At 48.3% G+C, this 22,864-nt stretch overlaps 1 protein-coding gene across 2 annotated transcripts in view; it reads left to right on the top strand.

Moving 5' to 3' along the window:
- dact1 (dishevelled-binding antagonist of beta-catenin 1) overlaps window positions 1-4,933 on the top strand; it is a 15,804-nt gene extending 10,871 nt beyond the window's left edge. For both annotated transcript variants that reach the window (XM_084914721.1, XM_084914720.1), the window contains exon 4: window positions 544-4,933. In XM_084914721.1, the coding sequence (XP_084770847.1) occupies window positions 544-2,552 (2,009 nt within the window). In that variant the 3' untranslated portion in view covers window positions 2,553-4,933. The remainder of the gene's footprint in view (window positions 1-543) is intronic.
- The last annotated feature ends 17,931 nt before the right edge of the window (window positions 4,934-22,864 follow it).

Raw genomic sequence — 22,864 nt, 5'->3', positions numbered from 1 at the left:
TTCTTCCTGTGGGAGCTCAGAGCTGCTGTGAAGCCGATCGAGCCGCCGGTCGTGTTTGTGTCTGATGTGCGAGCGTGGGTGTTCTCGTTGGCCACGCGAGGTCGGCGGAGCTTTGGCTTTGTTCCCAGACTTCAGCTGCTGAATAAACGGCGTTCTCGGCCGTGAGCCGGCCCACACAGTTACACTGTGTTCAGTCTGATTTCCACTGCAGGGAGAGCAGTGGGTGTGGAGGGTTAGCGTTTCACAGCACACTGTCTCCGCTGAAAGAATGTTCCACTTATTAATGTCCGAGCTTCCACAGCGACCCAAACAGAGTCGTTACCGCAGTCAGCCGAGCATTTCGTCAGAGCAGCGCTGCCTGGAAACGGCCCGCTCTCCCTGAACCTACTGTCAGCTGTTAGCAAACACAGCGGCGTTAAAATAAGCTCACGGTGTTTACGTTTGAAGCTGTGAGGGGAGGCCACGCGCTCGCCATCACACGCGCTCGCCATGTAAACGAACACCCCCGACTGCTCGCTAATGTCGCCTTCTTTCTGTCTGCAGATGAGCTGGCCAGCTGTTTGGAGTGTGACGTCCTGGTTGGAGGGCTTTGTGATGAGTCATCGTCCTCTGGTATGGTCCGCCGCTCGCTCTCAGCTCCAAACCCGCCTACTGTGGATGCAGCCTCGTCCTTTCTTTCCACTGAGCCTCAGTCTAAATACCACTGTGACCTGGTGGCCCGAAACGGCAACGATGTTTATCGCTACCCGAGTCCTCTGCACGCTGTGGTGGTCCAAAGCCCCGCCTTTCTGCAGATGTTGGGTTTTGGAGGTCCCGGCCGAGATGAGGCAGACACCTCAGCTCTTCCCCCCTCTGTTTCAGCCCCCCATGTATCTCAGAGCTCCTCCTGGCCGGCCTCCTCCTCACAGACTCCTTCCCATAAGCGACTGGACAGCTACATCTACAGTCTGCTCCAGAGGAAGGCCCAGCCAATCAGGACCAGCAAACCCAGGACCAGCATCAGCACCGACCCCTCAAAGAGCATCCTCAGGCAGGCTAGTCTGTGTGTGAGGCAGGTGTCCGGCCCTGGCTCTGGTTTTGGGACTCTGAGTGGATCCGAATTTAAAGCCTCGTGGACGGCTAGAGGAACATCGGCAGAGGGAGCTGGGACCTCGTCTCCACAGAGGCAGTGGTCTGTGGACGGGAAACTGGAGGAGCAGGAGACCCAGAGCGTACTGAAGGATGGCGGCTTTGAGGCGATGCACGATGGCTTCAGGAGGGGCAGCGGCGAGTCCGGCTCTCCTCTTCGGTACGACGTACAGAGCAGCTGCTCTGCCAACAACCACGACAGCAGCACCAACAGTCTGAGAAAGAAGAGCAAAGCAGATCTTCCTCACGCCACGCTGTCTGCCAAAACTCTCCCTAAAAACTTCAGGGACCTGGGCAGTCTCAAAGCTAACCCCGCCCCCAAAGAGGTCAAACCGCCATGTTGCCCCCCGGACCAGGAGATGTTCCTGAAATCTGCTCCAGTCATGAAAACACAGTCGAGTACTCCCAGGAATAGTCCAGGAACAGGAAGGTCAGCACTGGAGCTCACCAGTGTGGGGTCCTCCTCCCAGAGTCAGGACGAAGCAGCCGGCGAAGGAGGAAGCTGTCACACGGTTACCAACAGGTATGTCCCCGCCCACCAGCACAGACTCCGCAAGGGCGGCTTCAAGAATGTGAAGGTGAGGAGCTCATCGATGAAGACGAGTCGTGTCTCTGAGCACAGCGAGCCTCCGCCAGAGAGAAGACAGGACAAACTCCGCCACAGGTCCCGCCTCCTGGAAGATGGAGGCTCCGCCCACGTTAAAGTTTCCAAGAGATTTTCTTCCTCAAGAATAAAGCGCCTACCTGCATCCATCCCAGAAGGCCGAGTGCTGGACAGACAGCCCCCATCGGCACTACACGGCGCACGACCGAGCATATCCAAGCACCATCACCATGGAAACCATCACTGCTGCAGTGGTAACCACCACCATCACCACGGACGCGACCAGGTCGTGGTCGTGGCCAAACCAAAGTACAAAAGGAACGATTACCGGCGGTTACGAGCCATGATGGCGGTCCCGTACGACGAGGCGTTTAGACGTGCTCAGCGGCGTCAGAGAAAGGAGTTGCTGAACAGCAGCGTGTACCCGCCCGCCGGAGCGCGGCTGACCAGCCCGTACTCACACACAGCAGGAAGTGACTCCGAGTACTCAGCTGAGTGCGCCTCACTCTTTCACTCCACCATCGTGGACACCAGCGAAGACGAGAGGTCGAACTACACCACAAACTGCTTTGGAGACAGCGAGTCCAGCGAGGAGGAGTGCGTGGAGGAGAGCACCAACACCAGCGATACTGAGGAGAGTGGTGGGGGAGGCATGGGCAGGGGGCGGGGCCAGCTGGGGGGAGCTGGGGTCAGGGCGACGGGGCAGGAAATGATGTCAGCTCAGGCAAAGGCTTTTGTTAAGATTAAGGCATCTCACAACCTGAAGAAGAAGATCCTGCGATTCAGGTCGGGCTCGCTGAAGCTCATGACCACCGTGTAACCTCCCAGACTGGACCGTAGCCACACCTGCCTTACCCACGTGCCTCAGGTGGGCCTGACCCAAACCCAGTTTACCCAGCCCTGACCCGACTCTTTCCAACACTAACCCGGTGGACAGACGCAGGGCGGCGGCACAGTTTGGTTCACCTGGTTTATCTGTTGATCCCCTACAAATAAACCGTTCTGATTGGATCTTTTGTAATTAAAGTACATTTTAGGCAAACACAGTCGAGCTCAGCTCGGTGACCCAGTAAATGTGTTTCTTCCCCTGCTTGTGGTCTTCACTGTTATTTTTAAATGCGACAAACCAGGCCACCTGATTGGAAACCACATCAGCTGCTTACTGGTCCCACTCTTCAGAAATCTAGGGAAGCAACCTGAAGGTCAACACTGGGTGATTCACCTGGACTCTGGGTACAATAGTTCAGGACATCAAAGAAATCAACATCTGTTAAAGTAGGAAATGTATAAACAAGCATAATTTTCTTAAACTTAAAAAAGCATCTTTGAATTTCATCCTTTCACTGTTCTTACAATCCAAAAATCTAAAAACGCTTTGATTGTAAAAGTTTTCTATTTCCAACTTCCCTCAAACGCAGCATGAGATGCTTTGTTTCTGTAATGACGTGAAGGTGTGGTTTGGGTCCAGCCAATCACTTTCCTGTCCTTTCTCTGGTCCAACACGTGACTCGGCTGAACCCGGAACCGCGCTGCTTCAAACGCGTTGAAGGCCGCCTTCGCCACCACCGTCTGGGTCTGGCTTCCCCGATTTGTTCCTTGGTCTGTGCTGAGCAGTGGAGCTGAGTCGTGATAGATTCACTGACAACAGCGTCACTCACTGATTAAACCAGAAATAATTTAGAGCAAATGTGTGGAAACATCCGGTGGCGGCGGTTCGGTCGGACGACATATTTGTCAGAAGCAACCTGGACTCGAGCCTAGTGTCCTCTGATCTGTTCTAGAAGTGGACCTTTAGTCTGGTTCCTCAGAGTTTCTCCAACGTTCCACCAAAAGTCCAAAAACTTGAAGGGACTGATTGTCCAGGGTCTGTCCGGGCAGTCAGAGTTCCTCCGGTTTGTTATGTGTGTCAGGACAAAATAATGAGGAACATAGTGACATTTTTGGGGTTCTCCGACTTCGAGGCATGGACTGTCAGCAGGCTCCTCTTGTAGCTTCACGCTGGGCCTTTTTGCCTTTTTAAAAAAATTGATTGTAACGCAGGAAATTAGTCTAGAACTTTCTGCCGTCAGACTTCTGGACTTTTTGGCTCTTTGAGCTTCATTTGGACCCTGGTTCCCGCAGTGGTTCCAGCCATGGTTCCCGCTGTGGTTCCTGCGGTGGTTCCAGCCGTGGTTCCCGCGGTGGTTCCAGCCGTGGTTCCCGCCGTGGTTCCCGTCGTGGTTCTTCGTCACTGCGGCTCTGTTGGACTCCTTTAAAACCTGGTGTGAGGTTTGAGGAGGTTCTCGCCACAGTAACCTTTTTATTTCCTGCACTTTGAGATGAGCTGTCAGCGGACGGGGCGGCAGCGTAACGCTGGTGTTCTGTTGTTTGTATGTAGCCTTGGTTTGTATTTATTATCACGTGACCTTTGCTGTTGCGCAGCACGCCAAATGCCTGTAAATGCTTCTCTCTTTTTCAGGTCCTGAGATGTTTTTGATGAAATCTATTTAAAGCCTAATATATTTGCTTGGTGCATTGAGAAAAGCCGACACGGTACTGACAGGTTCTGATCTGGGTTTTTATGACTTTATACTCGAGTCTAACTTTTTAACACGAATGTTTCTACTGCATCTGTTTTTTATACTAACAGTTACACAGCAGCGTGTTTACCGAGCTCAGCTGGAAGCAGGAAGTGTTTAAGGATGTAGACACAGAAATGGAAACTCTGTGGTTTTCTCCCGTTTTTATCCTGTAATCAAACTCTGACACGAGTATCAGTGCGTGAGGTCTGTGAACGTCAGTTGGTTGAATGTCAGTTTTCAGCTCTGCTTGCGGACGTGTTTGTGCTAAACGTGTCCTGCAGTGTTTCACGCGATCGCCTCCGTCGTCTCATCTGATTCTGCGATGACAGAACGAAGAGGATTCAAATAAGATATTCGAGAGGTTTCAGTTTCCAGTCCTCTCTTCTCATTGGTCGGGGCCACAGTTTACACGTTCAGGATATAAATAGCTCCTCAGCTTTTAAAAGCCATATAAAGCTCATTAAAGCTGCCATGTGCTGTTCTGCCTTTGTGTTGAGCTATTTGTTTTTTCCTGCACCACCTCCACTCTGTAAATGTTCACATATGCAGCTGGAGACGACTGTTACTGATGTGTGTATAAAACCTGTGTATGCCAACAATGGTGCTTTACCTTCTATGCTTCATTAAATGTGGACTTTCAGCCCGTGTCCTGACTCGGTGTTGCCTCTGACCCGTGAGGGCTTTGTCCCAGCTGTAAGCTCCTGTTTGCTGCTCAGCCTGATCACAAGTGTTTTAAGCTGCGTCACACTTCTGACCTTTGCATTGAACCTTTTTATCGGCACATTTTTCACCGTTCGGTCTGCGGATCGCTGAGCCGGACAGACAACACAGCTTTCTACATCTAGCAACAAATCACAACAACAGTCGCTCTGATGTGCTTTATGAGGCAAAGATGACACAATCAGATGACTCAGGTCCAGATGAGCTAAATCAGGGGCGTCAAACTCAATCGCACAGGGGGCCAAAACTGAAGGCACACTTTAGGTCGCGGGCCAAACAAGATAAACATTTACTGAACACTAAAACAATGTTTTTTAAACATAAATGTGAATAAAAACAGACAGGAATATTATTCCAGATTAAATAAACTTAAAAAAAATAAACTTTTAAATATTTTGCTCTTCATAAAAAGAAATCCTGTCAAAATTATCCAAGTTAGAAATATGAACATGCTGCCAAAACCCCAGAAAAAGTAAATGACAGCAAACACAAGGTTGGAGCCGCATGTAGACGGAGCTGGGCGTTGCTGCAGGAGTGGAGCTAATAAACTGTGCGGGACATTCAGTGTCGTACTTTCCCTGAGTGCATCATTACACTGCAGCTCCATCTGAATCTGCACAGGTGCAGCTCAGCAAAGTGCGCTGACTTGGTTCAACGTTACTTGGCAACAGGGAAAGTGAGGCAGGTTGCACTGGTGCATTTGTGACAGCTTCACTTGAAACGCCTTCACCACATCATACATGTCCATGAACTGACAGGTTTCCTTGCTGAGCTCAAAAACTCTGTTGAGAATTTTTATCCCAACTCAGCCAGCGGACCTCTGTATGAAGGAATGTCGGCAAACTGAACCTATTTCCCACATAAAAGACTGAAATTGACGGTGATTTAAACCTTTAGCTCAGATAAAATGTACGGTTTGCGTCACGGTGATCATTACATGCTCCATTTTTAGGACTTTACCACACAGCCTTTCCTGGTGTGTGATGCAGTGATACGCTGTTAACAGTTCTCCTGCATCTTTACTCGCATCCTGCTGACTAGTCCGCTTTTTTCACCGCACAGCACCGGCGCTCCATCTGTTGTAAGTCCAACAAGTTTGTCCCAGGGCAGTTTCATGTCGGTTACACTTTGACATGCGTTTTAAAAAATGTCTTTTCCTGTCGTTGTCCCGTGCATCGATTTAATGTCCAATATTTCCTCTCCACGGATGAAGCTGGTCAGCTGTGCAATGTCCATCATGTCTGTACTTTCATCCACAGCAAGAGAGTATGCAATAAAGTTTTTGCTTCTTTCACACAACTGTGTTCTTAAATCAATGGCCATCCCACAAACCCGACCAGCAATCGTATTTCTGCTCAGGCTCACATTTGCCTAAATCTGCGTTTTGTCTGGACACAAGACGTCGCACAGCTTCATCCTGCAGCTCTTCAGAGCGGTACCGGGCTGATTTGGCTCCTCTGCTACGATAAAACTTGCTTTCACAGCAGCTTCACTTTGTGATTTTGCTCTGGTGACAAACGTCTGCTGAAATGTCAGATTCTTCTTTAGCTCTTCTACTTACTGTAGTTTCTGCGTTTAGGTTTTTCAGCTTATCCTGACGTTTTGTCTCGTAGTGCCATCTTAAACTAAATTGCTTCATTACAGCCACATTAGCTCCACTAATAAGTCACACGGGTTTACCAGCATGTCTGTAAACATATATTCAGCCTCCCACTGGCGCTGAAAGGCTCTGCTTTCAGAGTCAACTTGTCTCTCCACCATTGTGAGCGGCGAGCTTCGCAATAACAGAAGTTTGACTTGATTGACGCGGGAATGTTCCCAGTTAGCCTAGCCAAGGAGGCTGCAGCGCTGCATTATGGGATCTGTAGTTTGTATATTATTAGCGCCTCATATCGCCGGGCCATGCATAACAATAATAATAACTCTGTATAAAATGATCTCGCGGGCCGGACATAAATGTAGGCCGGGCCAGATGTGGCCCGCGGGCCTTGACTTTGACACGTGAGCTAAAGTAAGAAAAGGTTTGACCAAAAGCTTTTTTGGAAACTCTTGTGATCTCCAGACGTCCTGGAGAGGACGGCAGCGTCTCTGCTTCACGATCACTAAAAACGAACGCGTCTTCAGATATTTAGTCTGTTCAGCACAGAAAGTGTGACGGTAAATGACCTCCGTGCTTCACGTGACGGAGCGTGTGATCCAGCAGCTCTGGACCTCTGGTCAACGAGCTGACGCCGATGCAGCATACGTCGTGGATAACGTCCGGCCTCACAGGCAGGATGCAGCTGTCAGTGTTGGTGGGATATTTTCATCGTTACACTGATGACACTCTGCTTTATGTGTCTGTGCGGCTGACGGCGGCACTGCCAACAGAAGCTGCCTTCAAGGTGGAAACTTGTGAACGGCTAAAAAATAAAGCAGCAAAGCAGCAAACCAGCTGTGATGCTGAACACTGCAGATCTCTAACATGTCTGACTCGGGTCAGAGCCTCAGTTTAATGTGAGTAATGCAATGTTCACACTGTGTGCGATGAAGACTATTCGTGGCCTGCTTTGTTATCGTCCCAGGATGTGCATACGTGGCTTGGTGGGTAATCCTAGTCCTGCTCAGCTAATTGGTGAGCGTGCCGTTTACACAGTGACAAGTTTGTGGCTTCGTGTGCCGGCTAACGTTAAGAAAGTCGGTCGCTGTATTCCCCGACGGGTTGCTGGTGCGGTCGCCTGACGTCAGCATGGAAGACGCTGACGAGTGAAACTGAGAATCGAGACGTGGAAATTTTGCCTTTTGAAACATGTTGGTTGCAGACTTCACCCGGAGACAACCGGCAACCTGTTGCCAACCGGTCGGGGAATGCTGGTATTTTTGTGTCATTTCCTTCCTCAAACTGATCTCTGACCTGTTTCTTTGTAAACGCTGACGTTTTGTTTCTGCAGAATCTCCGGCTGCAGTTGGAGATTCCTCGCAGACACCTGTGAAGCATCAGGTGGACATGAAGACAGCGTCATTGTCCGGGTTTGTTTCATCGCCTTTGATTCTTATGATGCATCCTTGTCTGAACCGTATTTGAAGGCTGTGCAGGATTTCCTCGCTCTCAGGATGCCTCATCAGTCGGTTAAAGAGAAAGCTGCCGTGCCTCTGCCTGACTGTTCCTCACCATGGAGGCTGTAACCGGCTCCGTGTTTTCAGAGCGATGACTAATGGCTGTAATTAGTGCAACCACAAATCTTCGTGCTGTTTTCAGAGAGAGTTCAGAGCGAGTTCAGCTCGTCACATCACACACGCCGGCTCTCCGCCGCATGAATCGGTTATGTAAGCGAGAGCTGAGTGCGTGGATTTAAGAGAAAGTTGAAGAATTTAATCTGCGGCTCTGATCTGATTCTTCTGATGTCGACTCCGGCGCTGTCGTCTGATCTGAGCTTCATTATTCAAACAAACCTTTGTTCTGCTCTCTCTCTCACACACACACACACACACACACACACACACACACACACAGAGTTTCATTTAGATTCAGCTTTATTTACACAGCCGGGTACGAAAGCAGCTCAAAACAAAGAGAGCAAAGCACTCTGGGTAAGTCTGCGTGAGCGTGCACCACATGGTGACAGTGGGAAGAAAGAACTCCATCTTAACAGGAAGAGATCCATGGACTGGACCCGCTGATTTGTGTTTTTGTCATCGCCGTCCTGGTGGTTCGAAACGTGACATGTTGAGTGAGTCGTCGGCATGCTCACTGAGCGTTCGACACAGCGAGGAACCAGAATCCACCGAGGTCTTGTCCTCAGACCTTCAGACACCAGAACAGGTGTGAGTCAATGTTTCAGTTTGGTTTCTTCACGCTCTGCTCTCTGATCCAGGATCAGATGGAGCTCCACACAAACAGGTCTGTGTGTGTGCGTGTGTGTGTGTGCGTGTGTGTGTACACATATGGTTGTCCAGATGGTCTCACAGAGTCTGCATGCTTCAGCTGATTTCCTCTCTGTGACGACGTCGTGTTGCAAACGTCCGTCTGTCTCTCCTCGTGGCGTCATCAGTCTGCAGACTTCCTGCTGGTCCCTCCTCTGAACGTAAAGAGGAGGCGGAGTTTTGTGTGTGTTCTCCTGAGACTCATTTCCATGCAACCGCTGTCCTCAGCGCTTAGTCTATGTGCACACTGAGGCTCTGTTTGACTCTGACGGGATCATCATCCTGCTGCTGCAGACTCTGCACGGGCACACAGCCAGAGACGGAGTCCAGCGGCACTGACTGACTGTGAAAGACTGAGGCCTGTGGGCTTCCAGGTGAGACACAGGAAGGTGAAGCATTTGTATACATTTCATTTAAAAGGTCTAAAAAGCCTGAAGTTGAACGTGTCCGCACATCTCCTGCATGTGTGTGCTGACCTCTGGTTTTGTGTGCAGAGCTGAGTCAGATGCCAGGAAAAATGAAGACGAATGTCCAGACACGTCTGCATTTTCAGGGCAGCGTGCACGTGTTCACACACTGCACGCTGACGGGGCGGGTCGACCTCATTACTGTTATTCTTACCGTGTGTGTGTGTGTGTGTGTGTGTGAGGTCATTACTCATGGCTTTTATCTGATCATTACTGTAATGGGAGTCGACTGCTGAAGACTCAGCTGATAAGAACTGCATTAACGTGCACGCACAGCGAGCACGCTCACACAGTCCAGCTGCAGATTCACGTTAAAGCTGCTTCACGTCATTAAATTAAATCATTAACAAATTAACTATTTAATCACCAGAACCTGCAGTTCCTCTAATGTCCACCGGGGGTTCCGGCGGTCCTCATGGCTCCCATGTTAAAATAAACATGTTTACAGCCTGATACACAAACTGCAGATGGCGTCACGGCGTCACGGGCCCACGATGGTTTTAGAACTCACATTAAGGCTTGAAGTTTGAGTTTTTAGGGGCGTGGCCTCATTGAATGACGGCCGGACGGGGACGTAGGCGGCTGTAGTTCATGTTACATAAAACTGTATACACAAGTCAAATCTACAAAAACACAACTAATCATGTTTAAACTGCAGGAAACAGCTGTGAGAAGGTAAAATGAAACGTTCGGGCGTCTTTTCAAAGGTGCAGCAGAAGCGCTCGCTCTTCCCCTCTGATGCTTTCGCAGGTGAGCAGATTTCGTCTCTTTTGTGTGAAATTACTCGAGCTAATCTGTCCACGTTCCCTCTGGACTCTGGAGAATTTCCCGGGGGAACAATCAGGAAGCACTGATGCTGAAAACAGTGTCCCCAGGATGAACCTATCACGGATCAGTCTGCACCGCAGCTTCACTGACAGCATGAAGAAGACGCTACGCTTTCCAGAGGAGCCTGAATGCACCAGCTCACTTTTTCCCCCTGTTTTTCCATCTGAGCCGCAGGTTTGGCTGCAAGACGACACACACAGACACACAGACACGCACACAGACACACAGACACGCACACACAAACACACACACACACACAGGATCAGGCTGTCGGCTCAGAGGGAACAGAGAAATAAATCATTGCAGTGTTGCTCACAGGAAACACTGAAAATCCTTGAGAGTGCCCTTAAACACACACACGCACGCAGAGAGAGAAACACACACAGAAACACACCCCCTCACAACCATTTGCTCGCCTCCCTCAACACCATCAGATACAGCAAATCCCTGCTGCCCTTCACAGCAGCTGTGTGCGTGTGTGTGTGTGTGTGTCTGTGTGCGTGTGTGTGCGTGTCTGTGTGTGTGTGTGTGTCTGTGTGCGTGTGTGTGTGTGTGCGTGTCTGTGTGTCTGTGTGCGTGTGTGTGTGTGAGTGTGTGTGTCTGTGTGTGTGTGTGTGTGTGTGTGTGAGTGAGTGAGAGAGGATTTATTTGAGTTGGATACCTTGTGGGGGGCATTTAGTTTGGGCCTGATGTTTTCCGGTGCTTGTGGGCTGAGATGGAGTCAGATTCCAGACGATGACATCACACACTTTATATTTCAGGAGCATGTGTCTGATAGAGAGACGCATCCTCAAAGAGTTCAGAGGTGCAGCCTGAGCAGCGAAGGTTGAACCTTCAGACATGCGCTGCAGGTCACATCAGACATTTACCTTCAAAATAAGAGCCCAGAGGCTTTACCCCCACGGCTGCCGAGTGGAGACGGCCACGTTCAAGTTCATGACCTGTGAGTGGGGCCTGCATCCACATCAGGCCGTCCACAGGAACCACAACATCTGAGCAGGAAGGAATCCAGGGCAGAGACCTGAGGCTCGTACAGACGGATCACAGGTATCCGGGTTGGTTAATACGAGCTTGACAAAGTACACAGAGACAAATCAGACCGTGGACTCACAGGAAGTCCTATTGGATGATTGTGACTCGTACACAGCAGCACAGCTTCATGTGTTTCAAAAGTACAGAATAAGAAAGAAATCAAAGTACAAGTACAACAAAACTGCAGTAAAATACTCACTTGTGTCATGCACAAGTGAGTGGATGAATAACAGCACTGTCCTGCAGAGTGTGTGTGTGTGTGTGTGTGTGTGTGTGTGTGTGTGTGTGTGAGAGAGAGAGTCATGCTGGTATTTTAAGTTCTGCTTTGTTTTCATTCAAATTCAGAGTAAAGGTGAAGCTGATTTGACTGAACGCACACGCAGAGCAGCAGGTCTGGCCCCGCCCCCTCAGACTGTGACACGCTCCTCTGACTGCAGGCACACTGCTCATGCTCAGTGCCTCAGGGTCCTTGGAGCCAGGCCTGCCGTTCTATGCAGATGACACACAGGCGTACTTATCATTTCCTCTGATGATGTAAATCTGTTCATATTTAAATCACTTCGACATGATGTGAGTTATGATGATCACATCGGTGATGTTGCCAGAACTGCTTTCTATCACTTCAAAATGTCCGAGGTTACAAATTCTAACGTCACACTGCCTCTGACACAGCTCAGATTACTGTAACGCTGCAGGACTCTCAGCCGGTCGACCTCACAGGTGCATGACATGTGACCACAGTCGTGTGACCACAGTCGTGTGACCACAGTCGTGTGACCACAGTACTGTGACCACAGTCGTGTGACCACAGTCGTGTGACCACACTACCCCGGTGTTGAAGAGTTACCTTTAAATCCTTCTGTTAGTTCAGAAAGCTGTGAGTGGTTCAGCACATCTCACCTCTCAGGCCATCAGCTGCAGTTCTTTGAACTGTTCTGGGGTCAGATCTCAGTGCTCTGTTCTTTGGGACACGCTGGCTGCTGACCTGAGATCAGTTACAGCTGTGCATACGTTCCAGAGGCAGATACAGACCGAGAGAGATAACAAGAAAAAACAAGCTGCACCATGTCTTACGAAGCTGTAACTGAGCAGTCGTGTGAATGTAAATGTCTGATATCACCGAGCAACAGCCTGAGGGAAGAAACTGTCTCCTGTGAGGTAGCGTACAGCAAGGTAACATACGCAGCAAGGAAGGTGTGACAGAGTGGGTGAGAAGAGCATTTGTCCATATTCTCAGTTAACATTCTTGTTTTGATTGAACCATATTTCACATGTCGTCTGCAACAGGCAAACATCTACGATCCCGGGTTTGTTTATGTTTTCCACTTTTACAGATTATATAATATAACATCTTGGTTTAAATCAATTCCTACAAGTTTGTTAAGTTAACATGTTCTTTATTTCAACTGTTAATTTGAATTGTTTAAACTTACCTTAGATCAAAAGATCAAGATGGCGCGGCCACGTCCAGACGCCTTCCTGACCGCTCCGCTCCGACTATCCACTTTTCTTGTTTTTTACTTATTTTTTGCTCTGGTTTACATCCCAAAATCCTCTAGTCTTATAGTATACGACAGCGGATCACTTGTAAACATCGGTGACAAGGTTGCACATCTAATCTTGGACACTTTTAAACCCGACCCTTCCTGGCCGCCAGAGATTCTACGTGGCGCGGAGAACAACAAAGGACGGGCCGCTCATCCAAGGCACAGAACAAAGAAGCGCCGGGGGAACCGTGCTGGCATTAGGAACAGACTGAGACAGCAGGCGCATCGCGCACCACTGCCCAGTATCCTACTGGCCAACGTACAATCCATGGAGAACAAGCTCGATGACCTAAGAGCAAGGGTCACCTTCCAACGTGACATGAGGGACTGCAACATTCTGTGCTTCACGGAGACATGGCTGACCCCCACCGTGCCGGACCGTGCCGTAACTCCGTCGGATTCATTCTTTGTGCTCCGCGCGGACAGAACGGCAGAGTCGAACAAAACCAAAGGTTGAGGAGTGTGTTTCATGGTAAACAGAAAGTGGTGTGATGCCAGGAGCATTTCTACTCTCTCCAGCGGCTGCTCGCCACATCTGGAGTTCCTGAGCATTAAGTGCCGCCCTTTCTATCTGCCCCGTGAATTCACCTCGGTCATCGCCACGGTGGTCTACATCCCACCCCAAGCGGACACAGGTATGGCTTTGTCCGAATTACATGATGTGCTGAGCTCGCTTCAAAACAAGGACCCGGGCGCAGCCCTCATTGTAGCAGGAGACTTTAATAAAGCGAACCTCAGACAAGTCATGCCAAACTTTTACCAGCATGTCTCGTGTCCAACGAGAGGGGATCGAATTTTGGATCACTGCTACACGCCATACAAGCAGGACTACAAAGCTGTCTCACACCCGGCTTTTGGAAAGTCTGACCACAATGCCATCTTCCTCATTCCCCAGTATAAACAAAACATACGGAGGAAAGACGTAACCACGAGGGAGGTAAAACAGTGGACTGCCCAATCAGAAGCTACGCTACAGGACGCACTCAATGACGTCGACTGGCACATGTTCAGAGCATGCGCAGTCGACATCAACGAGTTTACGGAAGTAGCAGTATGCTTCGTCAATATGCTAGCGGAGGAGATTATCCCCACTGCGAGGGTCACCACATTCCCAAACCAGAAACCGTGGATGCACAGATCGATCCGCACTGCAGTAAACGCCAGGACCGCCTCCTACAACACGGGTCTCGCCACTGGCGATATGAGCACCTACAAAGCGGCCTCATACGACGTGCGGCGCGCGGTGAGAGATGCCAAACGCCGGTACCGGGAGCGTGTGGAGTCCCGCTTCCACCAGGGCGACACACGGAGTATGTGGCACGGACTATGCACCATTACGGACTACAAAGCCAGGGACACTGCGCCGATCAACGCCGACTCTGCATTCACCAACGAGCTGAATCAGTTCTACGCCCGTTTCGAGGTTAGCCAGGCGGCTAATGCTATCTACCGCCTGAATACCGAGGACAGTGACGTCATCAGCGAGAGACCGGTGACCAGCATCGCGGAGCATGACGTCCGAGCGGCATTGAGGAGAGTGAACACAAGGAAAGCGGCGGGGCCAGACGGCATCACCGGCCGTCTGCTGCACTGCTGTGCTGACCAGCTAGCAGGTGTGTTCACTTACATCTTCAACGAGTCCCTGGCGAAGTCTGTGGTCCCCACATGCTTCAAAAGATCCACCATCATCCCTGTGCCCAAGAACAGCAAACCCTCATCCCTGAACGATTACCGGCCAGTTGCACTGACCTCGGTAGTAATGAAGGTGTTTGAGAGGCTGCTGAAGAACATCATCTCCTCCTCCATCCCAGACACCACAGATCCGCTGCAGTTCGCCTACCGATCCAACAGATCCACAGAGGATGCCATCGCCCACGTCCTGCACACCACCCTCAGCCACGTGGACAAGAAACAGGGTAACTATGTGCGAATGCTGTTTGTTGATTACAGTTCAGTGTTTAACACAATAGTGCCCTGCAGACTGTTCACAAAGCTCAGGGATCTGGGACTTAACAGCCGTCTATGTGCATGGGTGTTGGACTTCCTCACTGGCAGAACTCAGGTGGTGAGGGTGGGTAGATGCGTCTCTAACAGCATCACCATCAACACAGGAGCACCTCAGGGATGTGTCCTCTCGCCACTGCTCTACTCCCTCTACACTTCAGACTGTGTGGCCACCCATGGCTCCAACACCATTGTGAAGTTTGCTGACGACACAGTGGTGTTGGGTGCCATCTCCAACAACGATGAGGCGGCCTACATGGATGAAGTGAAGAATCTGGCATCATGGTGCCAGGACAACCACCTCCAGCTGAACGTCGGCAAGACCAAGGAGCTGGTGGTGGACTTCAGAAGGGGTCAGCACAGAGACTACAAGCCCATTATCATCAATGGAGCTCCAGTGGAGAGGGTGCAGTCCTTCAAATATCTTGGTGTCCACATCTCCTCAGACCTGACATGGGCTGCCCACATTCAGGTCCAGCCCAAAAAGGCTAGGCAGCGCCTGTATCACCTACGACAACTGAGGAAGTTCAGGGTCTCTCCAAAGATCCTCAGGATTTTCTATACAGGCGCTGTGGAGAGCATCCTCACACAGAACATGACATCGTGGTTTGGGAACAGCTGTGTGAAGGACCAAAAAGCTCTCCAGAGAGTGATTCGTACAGCAGAACGCTGCTGCAGGATCGCTCTCCCCCCGCTTCAGGACACCTACACCAGGAGATGCCGGACTAGAGCAGCGCAGATACTGAAGGACCCGTCCCATCCTGGCAACAAACTGTTCCAACTTCTGCAATCTGGTAGAAGGTTCCGCATCATCCGGGCAAGGACAGAGAGACTCAAGAGGAGCTTCTATCCCCAAGCCATCCGGGCCCTAAACACACACACACCCGCCCTCTCACATCATCTATAATTGACTGAGACAGGACTCTCTTCCAGACACTCTAAACCAAGGCACAATGTACATTCCAAATTCCTTTAATTTTAAATATGTTTATATTGTCTATTCTGTAAAATAGTCAGATGTCTATTCATATTAATGTACAGAATTCACCTGCTTGCTGCTACTACTGCACATTCACCCAATGTATATACTATTTATATATATATATAATGTTCTTCCTCTACCCTCCCCCCCCATATTTGCACATGTCGAGGAGCGTGTCAGGCTACATTTCACTGTGTGTTATACTTGTATAACTATGCATGTGACAAATAAAGAACCTTGAACCTTGAACCCTTACCTACCTGTCTTCCAGAAACAAAAGGAGGAAATGTAGTTTTACTTCCTGCTTTATAGCTTCTGGGTTCATCTGAGGTCACAGGAAGAGACCAAGTGCAGAAGAGGAAGAACTCTTATAATTTAATCAAGTTGATTTTAGAGGGTTTATGGAGAAATAGATTTATTGAATATGTATTGATTACACCACAGAGTTCATGTTGCCAGTAAAGAGGAGTAGCAGAGGTTTGAATATAATCATGTTCATCTTACCTACTGAGTGAAATAGTCCAGAGGAGAAAGTGTTTGGTTAAGTGGACGATTTAAGCAGAAGAACTCAGGTGTTTGAGGAGAAAGGTTCAGGTCAGTGTAGCTGTGTGCAGTTTGACCTTAATTTCCGTTGATTTAAGTTCAGTTATGTTTATTTGACTGAGTTAATTATAGAGTTGAGTTTCTTATTTGTTTCTTTGTAAATATTGTTTGGGTCACAAAATGGTGAATAAATCACTGGCTACACTGGACAGCATCAGTCTCCTGCACTTCTTTGACCGCTTAAGTCAAGTCCTACCACAGAAGGTGATAAGTGGCCAGCATCAGCATACTAGTCAAGTTTCTCTTTATTTCTCCATTCGACCATAAAACAACCAACCTGGTCCCACTTGCTTTGTACAGGACTCGACACACCTGAGCCTCGTTAGGCTCTACCATTGACACAAACAGGTCAAACAAAACAAAGAACAGGAATAAGATTATGCATGAAACTCATTTACTCTGCTAAATGGTTTGAAAAGTAAAACACTGCATGCAATACAACTCAAAAGGCTAATTTAAAGAAAGTAAACAATACTATACAAAATGAAAAACCCTTCATTTGGTTGCACCCAATGAGGCAATCCGTGACCTCATGACCCTATATTAACAGGAAGTACTGGGGCAGCCCCGCCCACACACCTGTTTAAATATAGGACCTGAATAAATGGATGAACATGGTGAGTATAACCAAAGCAACGTGAAGAAACATCATTTAGGAGACTTTTGCCTGTGAACAGAATAAAATTGAAATGACCTGATGGTTTGTAGTGTTTGCTTTAAAAACATGCATGGATGTAACGACTGCTGCCACAGACAAACCCGGGATAGTGTGTTAACCAACGTTACACCAGCAACGTCTAAATCAAAGCATTACGGTCATCTGTAAAATAACAAGCAATAAATTATCAATATGGTCAAAGGACAAGTGGTCAATGACTTCATGCCGCTTTGTCATTCTTCGCAAACGGCGCTCTGTAGCGCCTCCTGAAGGCAGCGGTTTGAACAGCTTATGTTCTGGTTTTTTTGCATGGATCCGACTGAACTACTCTGTACCTCTGCCCTAAATGCAGGGTGAAAGGTCAAATGTCGCATTAATCTGACCTCAGATCTGCTGACATCACAGGAAGTCTGCTGACTGGCCTCTGGCTGCTTTGCAGCCGCTCAGGCTCGAATCATCAATAAATGAAATCAGCTGCTTCACAGCCACGGGGTCAAAGGTCACAGAGGGGTGAGCAGCAGCACTACAGTGTCCTTTGGGATTATTGATTAACTATTAATAAGTGATCACGCCCAAACGACCTGATGACAGTTAATGAGTCACTTTACATTGCGAGAATGGCGACATCAGAGTTTCACTTGTTTATCTTTAGATTTGATTGTGTTTGTTTCTCAAATAAAAGCACAACATTTCAAAATAAAATGATATTTAAATTTTAAAAGCACACAAACGCTTTTACACTGAAAAGTAAAACTTAAAAATAGCATGAAGCAACAGCATACTTTCAAAATAAAGTAATTTTTGGTAATAATAATAGCCCTGCCATAATAATAACTTTATTTATAAAAAGCACTTTCAAATAAAGTGCTGTAAGGTTATTTGAAACTAAAAAGATAAATAAAAGCGATACATAGCAATACAAGTAAAAAAATACTATACAAGTTAAAAACAGTAAGAATTTAAAATCTAAAAGCCACAGAATTAAGACCTGTAGGATAGGGTGAACAAATGTGTCTTCAGCTTAAAAACCTCCAGAGCAGAGCAGCCTGCCGAATACCTTGAGGGAGGTTGTTCCACAGAAACGGGGCACGAAAAATAAAAGCTCTCCAACTGTCTTTTTTCTGTCCCTAGGAACCTTTAGAAGGCCAGAATCCTGAGATCAGAGAGCACGGGGTGGAACATAAAGGTGTAAAATGTCAGAGACGTATGAAGGTGCCGATCCGTTTAAAGCCTTGTAGGTGAGCAGCAGGACCTTAAAATCTGCTCGACCCTGATAAGGTAGCCAATGAAGAGAGTTCAGAACAGGGTAATGTGCTCAAATTTCCCAGTTCTTGTTAAAATGCGAGCAGCTGCATTTTGCACCATCTGTAGACCTCTGAAACTTTTCTTTGGTAGCCCAGAAAGAAGAGCATTGGAATAATCAATGCGGGAAGATACAAATGCATGGACAATGACCATCAACTCTGTCTTATCAGTATTTAGAAATTATCCGATAACCAGCCCTTAATTGCAGATACACAAGATTCTAGTTTAGAGACTTCAGCACAATTTCCAATGGTTAGAGGAACATAAAGCTGCAGGCCATCAGCGTAACAATGAAAGGTTACATTAAAAGAACGTAAAAGAACACCAAGAGGCAGCAGGTACATAGAAAACAGCAATGGTCCAAGTACGGAGCCCTGAGGGACCCCATTCCTCACTGCACAGGTCTCAGAGAGATCATTTTTAAATCTAACAGTCTGAGATCTCCCAGACAGGTAAGATCTCAGACATGATAAAACATTTCCTGTAATTCCAATAAAATGTTCAAGCCTATCCAATAAAATGCAGTGATGCACAGTGTCAAACGCAGCACTTAGATCCAGCAGTGATAAAACTGAAGTGCGATCGTTGTCTGCATTTACCAGCAGATCATTTACCACTTTGACTAAAGCTGTTTCTGTGGAGTGATTTGGTCTAAAAGCAGACTGAAATGGTTCAAACAGATTGTTAGTTGACAGATGCTCAGTGAGCTGCTTAAAAACCACTTTTTCAAAGACCTTAAACAAAAAAGACAGATGAGATGGGTCTGTAGTTTGCAACCATGTCAACATCCAGTCCAGGCTTTTTTTAAGATTGACACTACCGCAGCTGATTTAAAACTTTCAGGGAAGACTCCCGTTGTCAACAAAGTATTTAAGAGAAACAGAATGTAGGGTCCTAATACTGACCACAGTTCCTTTAAATGATTTATTTAATAATAATAATCACTAAATAAATAAATGGTTCAAAACTTTTTCCAAAATAAAACATTTTCTTCATGATTTCTGTATTTAATGGGCTGTAGTGAGGCTTTAAAGCTCATCATCACAGACCTGGACTCGAGTTTCCTCCCGTTTCCATGGAAACCACCTGCACAGCAGGGATGAGTGACAGTCCAGCCGAGAGGTGAGAGAGGCACTTTGATGCTCCGCCCATCACAGTGGAGTAACAACTGTGTGTGTGTGTGTGTGTGTGTGTGTGTGTGTGTGTGTGTGTGTGTGTGTGTGTGAGACAGAAAGAATGAACTCACGCACTGATGGAGGAAAGAGGAGAAAATGAAGAATCGAGGTTAATTATCTGATTGGCTGACAGGCAGCAGAGAGAGCCAATAGGAACGTTTTTAATCTGCAGCAGGCAACACAAAGAAACAGGAAGAGAAAGAAGAAAACTGATCCCAGATCAGCCTGACGGCTCAGACTTGGAGGACACTTCCTCTGCCCCTGTTTCACAAACCAGGTCATCTATTCTGGATGCTGCGAGTGTTTAAGGAGGCACGACAGAAGAGGAATTCCACCTTAAGTTTTCATAATGACCTGCAGCTGCAGAGCTTCAATAAAATCTTTATTATACGGCATCAAATCACAACAACAGTTGCATAAAGGCACTTAACATCATAAGGTGGACCCTACGAGTGACAGTGGGAAGCAAAAACCCTTTTAACAAGAAGAACCAGGCTCTCTCTCTTTGTAGTCCCTGTCAGTACAGTGCGTGTGTGTGTGTAACGACCTCGGCTGATAACACACCTTTAACATGCTGACGAGCCTGTCGGTTCATTGCGTCGTTAATCGGCGCCAGGTTGGAGGGATGCTGCAGAGCTTCAGACCCGCTGCTGTCGTGGCAACAGCACCGGGCTTCCCTCCAACTTGGCGTGCAGGGTTCCTGATGAAAAGAGGCCAATTTCACCCAAAGACCATCAACACCAACCTGTAGCAAACACCACAGAGTCTGTTTCCAGTGCCTAAACCAGCAGGGAAAGTAGTTCCAGCCGTCTGGAACCTCGCGCTCCTGCTGATGAACCTCACACGGTGATTTATTCACAGCTCAGAGGGCCGCTCAGCTGGGCTCACATGTATATCTCTCCTCTTCTTTAGGGAGTCCCAGAGGAGGACTGTCAGAGGTCAGAGGTCACTGAGGGTCAATGAGTCCGGCTCAGACATGATGTCTTCATCCACAGTGAGTAGGAGGATGATGATGATGATGAAGAGCATAGTGTGTGGGCGGAGCAGGAAGGATGTCTGCCAGGCGTGCTCCCAGGTGGTGCTTTGGTCTCATGCATATTAATGAGATACAGGTTATGTGGGCGGAGCCTGGGCCTCGGGAGGCTTCGGCTCAGATCTGCCTCGCTGATGCGTCAGCGTGAGATATCGAGAGTCCGAATCAGGGAGGATCTAAGCTCAGAGAGTCTCAGCTGACCCCCCCAGCCTCGTTACACAACCAGAGGAGACGCTTTAACCCTCCCACCAAGGAGGTGAACCAATCCCTGCGGGAGGAATCGGCCAATCACATGTTAACCTTCACACCAAGCAGAACAGATGAGGATGGACAGAGGAAGCAGGTCGGCTACAAACTTATCAATACAACAGATAATAAATGAGGCTGGAGTCACACAGGAAGTCATGTGACGGACCTGGACTGGGCGATCTACTGATTCTGAGCAGGTCATTTAATGTTCATTTGATTTCAGTAAAAACCCCGAAATTCAAACTAAGTCAGAGTTAAAGAAGATTAAAAATGCAGAGCACGCCTCGGAGTCAGCACGCCTCGGAGTCAGCACGCCCTTTAATGAAGAGAGCCCGAGACGTCACGCTCTGATTGGCTGGAGGACAGCAGGTCACCCTGAGACGTGTGCTCAGTCTTTACACCTGATCAGGTGGCTGTGTGCACCTGACCTGTGAGTGACATCACTTTAAATGAACCCAGTGATGACTGTAATAATAAAGGGCGTCGCTCACAGCTGATGGTGGCGTCGCTCAGGTGGCAGCAGCAGGTCCAGGTGAGCTCTGGTGTTTATTGGGACTCTGGTCCTCTCCCCATCCTCACCGAGCTGCAGTGACGCCTCTGTGATTTACACGCTGCCAGCTCCAAACCTTCAAAATAAGAGGAGGAGCAGTCCGCCCACTGTGATCAGGGAAGCCTTTAACCCTCAGCTTCAACTCAACCTGCCAGGTGTGGAAGGAGAACTTCTTTGACGGTGTGCTCACACCTCCTGTGCCTCGGGGCAGGTGGGTGTGGGCTGTGCTGGCTCAAGCAGCAGTTTCAGTCCTGGGTGGAGACGTCGCTGGTTGCTGGATGATCTTCACTGCTCAGATGAAGTTCCTGCTCTGTTCCATTAGCTTCATTACATCTCCCCTGATTTACCCCCCCGTCACTGCATCGACACCTCAGTGAGATTTACACACAAACATGATGAGGTCAGCTGTTGTAGCTCAGAGGGTCTATATGATGTGGCAGAGGGGGAGGAGCCACAAGGAGACGGTGGCCCCGGGCTCCATCCGATGTGATTTAATGGCCCTGCAGAGACGAGCCCGTGGAGCAGGTTTATCCTCATGTCCCACACACACACACACACACACACACACACACACACACACACACACACACACACGCACACAGATAATATCCCCATAATGCAGATCATTAAAATTTAATATGAAGGCTTGAGGATAAAGATGAAGTGATGAAGACTCAGGCTTCTCCCCCCACTGAGACGCGTGAGCAGGTTTTATATTTTTAACTAAACGAGTTTAATAAAACGAAAACTCAATGAACAGAAGAATTAATATTCAAGAGATTTAAAGCCCAATAACTCTGAGTCACTGTGTGTGTGTGTGTGTGTGTGTGTGTGTGTGTGTGTGTGTGTGTGTGTGCTCAGTCCCTGCAGGGATAATTAAATGTGTATGAGGGTCTGTAGTGTTAAATAAATGCGGATTAAAACACACACACACACACAAAGTCTGACCACAGAGCGTTTAATTAAACCTGTTTCCACCTGAGGGGTCGACGTGGCGTGCTTATTATTCAGACAGGAAGTCTACTCCTCCTCAGTTCCTTCTGTCATTAAAAATGACAAATAAAAGGCTCCAACAGCACAAACACAGTCCAGAGGTCCAGTTCAGGTGAAGCTAGCAGACAGCTAGCAGCTAGAGCCACCTGTGTAACCATGCACCTGTGAGACCACGCCCCTAATAATGCAAACTGTGTTCATGTTAAAGTGTTAATGTGAGGTATGAAAATGTTACAAAGGTAAAATGATTTATAAAGACCAGAACAGATGGTGTGTCAGCAGTAGGGATGGGTACCGGTATCGGTTCTGACATAAACGGTAGTAACCAGACCGAAAAGCAGCGCACATTTCAGTGCTTTATTTCGGTGCTTTTTTTCCTGAGCTGTGATACACTTTGGATTCTAGCCAATCATTTTACCTTTCCAAGGATAGTAGGCGGGTCCAGGTACGTACGTTCTTTTAGAGCAGAGCTACAGATTAAAAATGCCCAGGGCAAAGCGGTCAAAAGTCTGGCTGTACTTC

Source organism: Perissodus microlepis, chromosome 19, assembly GCF_051167445.1.
Source record: "Perissodus microlepis isolate ML-2025 ecotype Zambia chromosome 19, ASM5116744v1, whole genome shotgun sequence".
Taxonomy (NCBI): domain Eukaryota; kingdom Metazoa; phylum Chordata; class Actinopteri; order Cichliformes; family Cichlidae; genus Perissodus; species Perissodus microlepis.
This window is presented reverse-complemented; position numbering and strand designations above follow the sequence as displayed.